The 11,221-nt window shown below is 46.1% G+C and overlaps 1 protein-coding gene across 1 annotated transcript; it reads right to left on the minus strand.

Moving 5' to 3' along the window:
- Nucleotides 1-610: 610 nt before the first annotated feature.
- On the minus strand, nucleotides 611-2,580 carry LOC136480054 (uncharacterized). Its single transcript, XM_066477725.1, has 2 exons — nucleotides 1,552-2,580; nucleotides 611-703 (listed from the first exon to the last, which is right to left on the minus strand). Exons 1-2 carry the CDS (start codon nucleotides 2,578-2,580, stop codon nucleotides 611-613), a joined length of 1,122 nt encoding a protein of 373 aa, XP_066333822.1.
- Nucleotides 2,581-11,221: the final 8,641 nt, after the last annotated feature.

Genomic DNA, 11,221 nt, shown 5'->3' on the forward strand with positions numbered 1-11,221 from the left:
AGGCCAGACATGTAACTAGTTTAAATTTTATTTGTTTCTTTAGGAATTTAGCGAATGTATTCGTATGAAACAGGTTCCCTAGTATAACGTGAGATGTGTCTGGCCCTGTCAGATTTACAATGCTCGGACTTTTTTACATGTGCTATAAATTTTGAATAGCTATGTGGCTCCTCCATTAGGCATTACATCGACATGAGACTTGATCAGATGAATTCCGTTATGCATGTTTACCATATTACAAATCAGAAAGAGAACCAGAAAAAACCTATAGGCAAAACCAACCAACTATGGCTAGAAACCGACTACTAATGACCAAAGGACCAGATCTACACCATGCCCAATAGAGTTTAACCCACCTAATTAATACAAAGTTCAACAATATAGTAAACACAAACAAGCAAATAAGACTTCACAAATCAAAACCTCTATACATTTGAACATGTTCGACATAAAATGCAAGGGAAGATACATAAGGAAGAGTAACAACATAAGGAAAGAGTAGCAACATGTACTCCCTCCGTACTCCCAACATAAGAAAGATACATCAACTGCAACATGGGATACATCAAATGCAACATGAGATACATCAAATGGAACTTTATTTACTCCTCTAATCATCATCGGTATCATTGTCCTTGTCCTCATCCTCCTCATTGGTGTCAACATCATCGTCGTCCTCATCAGTGGTGATGTGGTTGGCCACCTGCTCAACATCGGCATGAACCAGTTGAACCAGTGCTTCTCGGTGTTGTGGGCGGTGCTGATTCCTTGTATCATGACGCTAGTGTCAAAGCCATCTATCTAGTTCTGGTAACAGGCTAGGGTGCACTACGCGTTGTCCGCGTAATTCTTGTTCAGGTAGGCTGACAGTTCTTCTAGGACATCGGTGAGTTGGTGAAAAATAAAGATGTAACTGCTCACCTTTTCCTCTTGAGGCGGGTTGAGGGTGCCTAGACCGATGTTCTATAGCACATGCCTAATCTTCAAAAAAGCCTTACTCATGATGTCAATGGCCCAATCGTCTCTATCTCTGAAGGGATCCACCGGAGCTTCATCTTGATTCACACGGGCATGGTGTCATCCCCCTCCCGTGCGCGCTTCATAGAAGGCTCACCCTTCACCATGGTGGTGGCTAAGAGTGAAGTAGGTTTTGAGAAGGCAACCACACGTTCCTGGTGATTTTAGATCTACAGTGGGAATGGGAGGGCTCGGTGAAGGAAGGAAAACAAACAGAGTTGCGGAAAAGATTGCAGCGGTTAATATATCACTACTACAAAGGAGCCATTGGTGTTTTTTCTTAGAACAAAGAGGAGTCATTGATGTTGAAATGTTACTGCACACGCAAGAAAGTTCGACGTCTGTAGGTTTGAACGTATCTAACACCCTATAGAGACCTTAGCTTACATTACAAACAAGTTAAAGTTGCTGCAAAATAATGACAACATCCATCGAAGAGGAAATTAACATGTCCATAGACAATCAAACAACATTGATCCATTTAAACATGTCATGACAGAGAGATACATCATGGAACTTTATTTACTCCTCTACCAATGACTCCAATTCCGAGAACAAAATAACATTGGGAACATAGTAAGGCCTGCCGTTGATTTGTGGCAGGATGCCAATTTTAAAAAACTGACTGTAATGTGTAGGGATGACATGAACTTTTCTGATGTCCATGTTATATGCGACGATGTCATTTTCCTTCCCAACCCCAACAAAGAGAAGCAAATTCCATTGTGGGTGAACCATTGAGTAGTACTCATTAACATCGTAGTACCAACAAAATTCAATGTTGGTCTTTGCAAACACCTTCAGAAAACTGACAGTATGCTTCAATGTCCATTTATTAGTATCATTGTCTTCAAGGATATAGATTAAAAGTTTGGACATATTGCGACCATGAACAGTACATATACACAAGTGACCCTGTGCTTGATGGATGGAGGGTGAAGAACCACATGGGCAAGGAATTTTTCTCCATGTCTCTCCCTCCATATCCATAGCAAGTATCTGAGGGTAAAACCCCGAGTACCCCATAATGTGCAGACAACTGTTAAGATACACAATTTCTGATGATCTCATTTCTTCTGATCTCTCAATTGTCACACAAGTATTTGGTCCCCATTTAGATTCCTTACAGATCCATGCTGCAGTTTTAGATGAGTAGATGTCCACACCCTTGCACTCATCATCCTGCTCCTCTTCTATATATTCAATCATATAGAAGTGCGAGTAGGCTATCGGATCGAACCCTAATTGAGCCTCACCAACAGAATGGATGCTAGGCAATAGTTTCTTGAACTTTTTGGTTGCCAGATTGCATACGACATAGTAGTATAATTCATCAGCCCCTCGGCACCAACATAGGATGAGGCCATTGCAGATATCTAAGACAGCTACATTGTCTAAGGTGAAAGGCAAGAAGGACAAGGACATGTGTTCACCGGTGATGTTGGTGTAGCATCGATGGCCTTGGTCGAGGTCATAGAAGAAGTCATAAAAGAAGCGGAGGATCTCAACAACAGCATCATCCGTGAGGCTGGCTAGTGCATTCCTCTTGTTGGGGGCCTCCATTTCATCTGTTGAGAGCTTGCTAAGTAATGAGATCACTTAAGAGGAAAATAATCCAACAAAGATCCATTAGTGAAGTCCACAACTCATACCAAAGTACAACTTTAACAACCATTAACAATTTTTGTGGTATGACCTCAAACAAATCTAGAGTAGCACCACATAGATATATATAACTCAAACTAGAGTAGCAATTAATGGAGCTATAACCATTATAATTCCAGCTAAATCAAGTCTATCCATCACACTTACAATCAGTACACGAGCTCAGAGCTTCTTCCATAGGAGACAGATAAAGATTAAGAGGACGACAATTACAATAGTTTTGAAGGCAGAAGCAATGGCCCTGTTTGTTTGCCTAGACAGATAGGTATAATCAAGCAAGTACTTCACAATTAATAGGCCAGTTGCACACAAGCATTTATAGTAACAACACTGAACATATGCATAGACAATCAAACAACATTGATCCATTTAAACATGTCATGACAGAGACATACATCAAATGCAGCTTTATTTACTACTTTGCTAATGACTCCAACTCCGAGAACAAGGGAACATAGTAAGGTCTACCGATGAAGTTTGACATGACATCACGTCTACCATATGGAATGTGATGTGTAGGGATGACATGAACTTTTCTACTCCATGTTATATGTGATGACGACACTTTCCTCCCTAGCCCCAACAAACAAAATCAAATTCCATTTTGGGTGAACTATAACCGCTGAGTAGCTTGACTCAAGATCCAAGTAACCAAATTGAACCTTAGTCTTTACAAACACCTTATGTATGCTGACAGTATGCTTCAATGTCCATTTATTAGTTCTATAGTCTTCAAGGATCCAGATTGAAAGCTTGGACATATTGCGACCACTAACAATACATTCAAACAAGTGACCCTGAGCTTGATGGATGTAGTGTCTGAAACCATGCGTCTTGTTAGGAATTTTCCTCCATGTCTTTCCCTCCATATCCATAGCAAGTATATGATGGCCACCCATCGCGTACCCCATATAGTGCAGACAACTATTAAGAAACACAATTTCTAATTTTTCAAATGTCACCGGAGCCACCTTGCCCCATTTAGATTCCTTAAAGATCCATGTTGCAGTTTTAGATGAGTACATGTCCAAACCCACGAACTCACCATCATCATCCTTCAAATATTCAATCACATGGAAGTGCAAGGAGGCTATCGGATCAAACCCCAATCAAGCCTCACCAATAGAATGGATGCTAGGCAGCAGTACCTTCCACTTCTGGGTTGCTGGATTACAGACGACATAGCGTATCCATTAGCCCCAAGGCACTAACATAGGATGAGGCCATTGCAACAATCTAAGACAACTACATTGTCGAAGGTGAAGGGCAAGAAGGACAATGAGGGGTGTTCATCGGTAATGCTAGTGTAGTGTCAATGGCCATTCTTAGTGTCGTAGAAGAAGCCGGACACAGTCTGAGGCATCAACTTATTGTTGTGCGAGATGAGGCATTTCCAGGAGCGACAAACACATTTGTAGCAGAACAAGGAGTGGGTGGGGAGGTGGCAGAGGATCTCAACAATGACATCATCTGTGAGGTTGGCTAGTGCATTCCTCTTGTTGGAGGCCTCCTCCATTTTGTCAGTGTGTAGTAGGATGAGAGCTTGCTCAGTAATGAGATCACTAACGAGGAAAATAATCCAACAAAGATAGCTATAAGAGGATGACAATTACAATGGTTTTGAAGGCAGAAGCAATGGGCCTGTTTGTTTGCCTAGACAGATAGGTATAATCAAGCAAGTATTTGACAATTAATAGGCCTAGTTGCACACAGGCATTTACAGTAACAAAATTGAACATATGCAGAAAACCAAGACATCAGCAAAAAACAACCAGTGCCACCTCTTAGTTCTTTTCATAATCATATCATTGGCCTAACTAGATCTCTAACGCTAGAATGTTTCTTGTATACCTCATGTTCAAGCAAGGACCAAAACAGTGAAGCAAATAGGAAAAGACAAGAAAGGAGACCTATGGATCGGATCTATCGCCTCTGCCGTGGCACACAACAGACACGGACGCTAATGCCACCATGCTCCACCAGCAAGCCCCACCTCCTAGCCTCCAAAAGGACACCAGAGCCACCACAGCACACCGGGGATCCTCCTCCTCCTGCTCCACCGCCACTAGTCTAATGGGCACAGATTTGTTTCCACTTGAAGGAGAAATATCCAATATTGGTCAACCTATAGGGCATCTACACAGAGAATATAATACTATAATGACTCTAAAGACATGTCAACACAACCAGACATCTAGCGCAATGGTAAAGACCATGCATTCCTTCCTCTGGGTGTCGGGTTTGACTCCCAGGCATTGAGTTTTTTTTAATTTATTAGACCTGGCGGCACAAAAGGTACAAGTGACATGCAAGCCGTTGGGTCCCATAGGTCAGATGGAGATGGAGAAAGGTCCTATAGGTACACATGACACATGAGCCATTAGGTCCCACGGGTCGCATGGTTCCACAGGTACACGTTGAAATGACCTGATTTCCGCAAAGGGAAATCCACAGAGTCGAAGTGTAATATGACCGTTGTAGATCATATTACCCAAATTCTAGTCAAATACCACATCCATACAATGATAATATTAGAGTACATAAAGTGTAGAATTACATAAATTATTACATCGCCACATTGGCGGAATCAAAAGTAGCATTCATTCAGAATAGCTTGAAGATAAGATCGCCAAACTCGAGCGTAGGCATGAACCCCTCAACCGTCAAACTCCTCGGAGCTATACTCCTCAGCAGAACCGGTGTGCCAAAATTTATCAATACAATTTGTACTGGCCACTCCCACCCTATGAGCATTGCTTGTGAAAATTGGATGCAAGTTGGATATAATCAAAAAGGAACCTATAAGGCTGGGGTTCCCTATATATTAGCATATCAAGTTTATAATAATAGTTGGTCAAGTTTTAACACCATTCCCACACATTTCACCCCATTCCCGTCTAGAGCCAGGTTTCAATCCTGGGATCGATATACCACCATCTCCACACCATCACCATACCATCGCTCAGTCGACAGGCCAACTCCCTCTTAGCACTGTCTCAAGGCCTGTAGCCCCTGGCTACGATCGACTCTCTCTCACAGGGGAAGAAGAGAAGGACTCATCTCGTTATCTAGTTTAAGCGAAACCTAGGAAAGGTCCATAGCCGACAAGTTGGCATATGTATCGATCGATCAACCATACATTCTGCAGAGGTTCTACATAACCACAAGATCTGCCTTCTTCGCTGACCATCATCAACTGGGCTAATTCCGACCGCTTGCTTGCCTATGATAATGCCACTCTACCATTCAGCCCTAGTACACCCCAAGTCTAGTCTAGGGTGGCTGAAACTATGAGTCATGAGCCAGGTCCACAAGGCCTCCATGAAGTCTCGGAAGGGTGTGGGGGAATCCTCTACGCCCCGTACCTCCTTACACTGTCCGCTATCAACCTAGCAGTAGTGGCAATATCCTACCAAGTAGTCTAGCCGTCCCGCAGCATATAGGGCGAGTGGTACGTAAGGCTTCTCGGCGAATCTGAGTACTAGTAAGTCCTTAGGGATGACCAAGCCAGAATGTCTTCATCAGGGTTTCCATTTACCGTGCCACCACAGCACCTCCATCCTGGGCTTCTCCCATCATAGGTTCACACCCAGGACCACCTTATATACCATTTACCCACCACAGGTATCCATTCCAGGGGTGCCCAGGTAGCACCCCATGGCAAGACTTGCCCCAGGCTCATCGTATACTCCAACTTGGTCGACACAACCCTCACCCTCCTCACACCCAAGTCACACACGCAGCACTCTCCCCATAGTCCAGATAACACCAATTTCCACCACACATTAATGTAGTATAAGCATAGTAGAAGTGTAAGCAATGATATATAGCAGTAAGCGTGTGTCTAGCCTAAATAGCAGGGTATGCAGGGGTAAGGTTGCATCAAGATAAAGGCCATCAAGTAAGCATACTACCATGCAAGTCCTATCATTGTATGATTATAATAGTAAGTAAAGCAATAGTAGTTCTATATTAGCCATGCGTAATAGGTGCTATGAGATTGGGTGGGATGTGGCACCTTCAGTGTAGTCATCTCCATTCTCCTCATGGTACTCACGATCCTCGTCCGTCTGGTTCTCCTCCGAGTCTGCAATGATCGTATTATAGTCGCATAAGTGACGTCTATAGAATAGCATAAAGAAGCAATGAAAATTCAAAGCAACCAAATGCACTCAAACATGGGTTCATTGCGTAAAGCTCGATTTTAGATGAATTTTGGTCCTAGTTTCGTATTTTTCTGAGGTCGTATAAATTAGTTATGAATTTCCGAAGTTTACATCCTCTCTGAAAATGGAAAAAGGCTGAATTAATCCTAGGCTAACACGTGTCACGCTGTGACTGGTCCATGTGGCATGCTAATGTCAGCATGACATCATCGGCTCGGCTCTGAGCTGACAAGTGGGGTCCTGCTGACATCATCTTGACGTTAGCATGATGTCATCAACGTCATCGTTCCGACAGGTGGGGCTAGGGTCTCTTAGGTCACTGACCTGTGGGTCCGATCAGAGTTAACATCAAGTCAATGGGTGAGTCAACGGTCAATGGGTTAGGGTCACTAATGTGTGGGGCCAGAGCTACTGACGTCAGCAGCTGATGTCATCATGATGTCAGCATGACGTCACCTTAGCTGTGTTGTTACTGACAGGTGGGACCCATGTGACGTCGTCATGATGTCAGCATGACGTCATTCACTGATGAGTGGGTCTAGAGTCCCTGTGTCACTAACATGTGGGGCTAGGTCAACTGTCAACGTTGATCGGTCAATGGTCAACCAGGTTGGGCCTCGACTGGGCTTTGGTGGGCCTGGACTGGGCTAGATTTGGGCCGGGTCGTCCTAGACACGTGGCGTGCTATGGCGCTGCCACGTCATAGCCGAGGGCCTCCAATGGGCTTTGTCCACTGTTCGCCCCACGCCGTGTGGCTCACGGTGGACTCACATTCATGGTCCATGGACCGTTGGCTGGTCTTTGGTGGACCTAGTCCACCCACCTTCCCTTCTGGCTTAGCCTACGTGCACCAGGTGCAGGCACGTGCAGCTAGTGGGGAAGCCCTCTGCTTCCATCCCTAGCGTGCTCCCGCCGGTGGTGTGCTCACCGGCGTGATCCTATGGCGGTGTTGGCGTTCAATTAAGGTGGGGAAAAGCTTCCCCAGACCATGGCAAACACGATGGTGGGGTCTAGGTGGTGGCCAGGGCTTTCTAGGGTATTGGCCACGGCGGTCGGTGGCTTGGTCGTGGCGGTGCTCGCCGACGGGGCAGCTAGGGGCCGTTCTAGGGGTCCTGGTGCCCCATTCCCGTTCAGACTACTAGCGGGTGACCGGAACAAGTGACGACGGCGACCTTTGGGCACGGCGGAGTCTGCACACGGTGATGGTGCATGGCGGAACTCCGGTTGAGGTCCGGTGCTCGTGGCTGGGGCGCTGTGGTCGGCTAATAGGGTCTCAGTCTACGCGGCTACCCTCCGGGCGTCCTGGTGGTGCTACAGCTACGTCCTAGTACTGGTGAGGCAGCCGGGTGCGCTAGTGGTGGCCACGCCATGACAGCGGCATCGAGAGCATGGTGTGCACGTGCTCTGCTATGGCGTCCAGGGGCTAGGAGGAGTCTCAGCAGCGAGGGCTCACTATTGGTGTCGAAGGCGATAGGATGGCGGTGCAGTGAAGGGTCGTGGCCATGTAGATGGAAGCTATGCAGTGTCGACCCATGACCGTGATGAAGACGACGGTGTTGTCTTTGGCTCCGATGACTTTGGCAGCACGCGGGTGGCTCCAATCCTCCTCTCCCGAACTCCTTCTCGGCCTTCTACTCTCGGTGCGGTGCGACTGCTGGGCCACCAAGCGACGGCGGTGGCTGAGGGATTCTCTAGGGCTCTGGGCATGGCTTCATAGCCGAGCTCCATGCCTCCAATGGCGTTCGGCATCGTGCGGTGGAAAGGCATGTGATGCATCCGACGGTGGCACGAGGTTGCGTGAGCGCGGCGTAAGGGGGAGCAAGGCCATGCCCTAGGTGTGACCCTCTGGCCCGCTCCTGCCAACGCTGTCGGCCTCCGATCACATGGGCGATTGAGGCGTGGGCGCGAGGAAGATGAATAGGAAAGCCAACAGGTGGGGCTAGGTGGGTAGTGGGAGCAAGCGAGCGGAGAGGCGCACGGGCGTGAGCAGCGCGCTGGGCTACTTGCTGGGCTGGCCGCACGAGTTAGGCCGGCCTGCTGCTACGCACGCAGGCTGGGCTGGTTGGCTATTGCGTGCTAGTGGCCGAGCAGGCCGAGCCAGCTGTGGGCCTCCTCCTTTCTTTTCCTTTTTCTGTTTTATTTTTCTTTTCCTTTGTTTAAATTCAAATTGATTTGGAATTTGAATTCAAAATTGGTGTACCTTAATCATTGGAGTTTTTAGATATGAGGCCCACAACATTCTCTTTTATATATTAGGAATTTTATTTAGCTATTTTGTATAACAAAAATAGGTGTAGTTTTGTTATACAAAAATAGAATTAGTTTTCTCTTTAAACATTTATTCTTTGGTTTGAGTAATAATCACTTTTATGGTTTATTTCTTTAAGGGAGTTGTTAGGCATTACATAAAGCAAATGAAAATCCAAATCACCTTGTGAGTTAACAATGTATGCTATGTTTCATTTGTCAGTATTTAAATAAACATGATTAACAAATGGCATGCCATGCTCATGAAATTGTTTAGTTGGATTACAACTAATGCAACACCTAGGGTTGGCTCCTACAAATGTCACTCAATATTGCATGGGGTAACAACAAAAATTTTGTAGTTGTGATTTTTGGTGTGTGGATTTTTGGGTTGTTACAGTCCTACCCCCTTAACAGAATCTCGTCCCCAAGATTAAAGCGTACGTACTCTTCGAAGAGGTAAGGGTATCGTAGTCGGAGGTCAGACTCTTTCTCCCATGTCTCTTCTCTCTTAGTGTGATTGCTCCATTGGATCTTACACATAGGAATAGTTTTGCTTCGGGTCTCTTTGGTATCTTTACCCAGAATTCGGATAGAATGTTCTTTATACTCAAGAGTATCTTGAATGTCAAGTGTACTAGTCGGGATTACTTCATCAGGCACTCTCAAACACTTGCGTAGCTGTGAGACATGGAATACGTGATGTACACCTATCAATTCCTCAGGTAGCTCAAGTTTTTAGGCGAGCTTCCCAATCCTCTTGCAAATCTTGTATGGGCCAACAAATCTAGGGGCAAGCTTTCCTTTCACATGGAATCTGATAGTTCCACGTAGCGGGGATACCTTGAGATAGACAAAATCTCCCACATTGAACTCAAGTTCTCTTCTTCTTTTGTCAGTGTAGCTCTTGTATTGACTTTGGGCAATTCTCAAATTCTCCTTTACTTGGGCAACTCCTTCGGCATCTTGAATCTTAGCGGAGTCAAAGAACGATCTTTCTCCTAGTTGGGACCACATCAAAGGTGTCGGTGTTTTGTACAAGCACCGGCAAGTAAATTTATAGTAATGTGCATTAGGCTCGGATGGTGTGCTAAAGGACACAAGATTTATACTAGTTCAGGCCGAATGTCCCTACGTCCAGTTTGTAGTTGCTCGTGTTATTAGCACCGTGAACGGTTCATAGTAGGGGGTACAAACAATCGAGAGAGGGACTGGTCCCAAGTCTCTGATGGAAGGGTTGAAAGGAGGCCAAGAGGTTGATCGCAGCTTGACTATGTGAGTGTTGTGTACTATCCCGTCAAAGATTGATCCCCTTGATGGAGGAAGCGCATCCCCTTTTATAGATGAAGGGACTGGCTTTACAAGGGTGAGGGCTTTAGGATACATACTCTACGTAGTCTTGTGGCTCGGTTCTTCATTCAGATGAGTGTGAAGGAAGATAAGCGCCTACAATACTGTCGATGCCTCTATAGAACGTCAGGTTGGTTATAGAATGCTGCCCTATGCAGGGTATGGGCTGCAGTACAGTGGTTTTGACTTATGAGCCTCCCCCAGCCTTGCTCCGCATGCCTTATGGTTCCTATGAGTCTTCGTCGGAGGGACGCGGGGTCGGGGTCCAGAGTAGCGCCGTGGCCAAGGTCTTCTGACTTGGTGGACCTGAGGGGTGGGGAAGCAGGCGTAGCTCCCTTGGGTCCATAGCGTGGTGATGGAATATCTGTCGTTTGTGGAGATAGCAAATCCTTTTCTGGAGCATAGCGGTTGTCGTATATCTTCATCGGGTTCCGTGTCCCAGAGCTGAAGGCGGCGCCTACAACTCTACAGGGCGAGGAGCATGCACCTAAAATACCTTTCGGGCTCTATGGCGCCCAGAAGGGTCTAAAGCACCTGTCCCATCGTTCCCTGGCAGTACTTTTCCTACTAGGGCGCAGGGTATGGTCCTTGGAGCCATGGTTGACCCGAACGTCTTGTCTTGCCCTGTACCCATCATCATGAGGGAACGGGGAGAAGTTGTCAGGTAAGATAAAATTAGTCTTTAGATATCGAGCAGGGCAAGGCTCATTCTTGGCCGTCGGGTGAAGTAGAGACCAGTCCTTATCTCTTGGGCGAGACCGAGCCTGCCCCTTTGG

The sequence above is a fragment of the Miscanthus floridulus genome, chromosome 9, assembly GCF_019320115.1.
Source record: "Miscanthus floridulus cultivar M001 chromosome 9, ASM1932011v1, whole genome shotgun sequence".
NCBI classification, from domain to species: domain Eukaryota; kingdom Viridiplantae; phylum Streptophyta; class Magnoliopsida; order Poales; family Poaceae; genus Miscanthus; species Miscanthus floridulus.

Excerpts from the sequence above, each read along its gene's own strand:
- LOC136480054 (XM_066477725.1), bottom strand. The coding sequence starts at position 2,580 with ATGGAGGCCCCCAACAAGAGGAATGCACTAGCCAGCCTCACGGATGAT. Across the intron at positions 704-1,551 it reads TCTCGGAATTGGAGTCATTG|GTGGCCAACCACATCACCAC; the intron begins GTAGAGGAGTAA and ends GATGTTGAGCAG.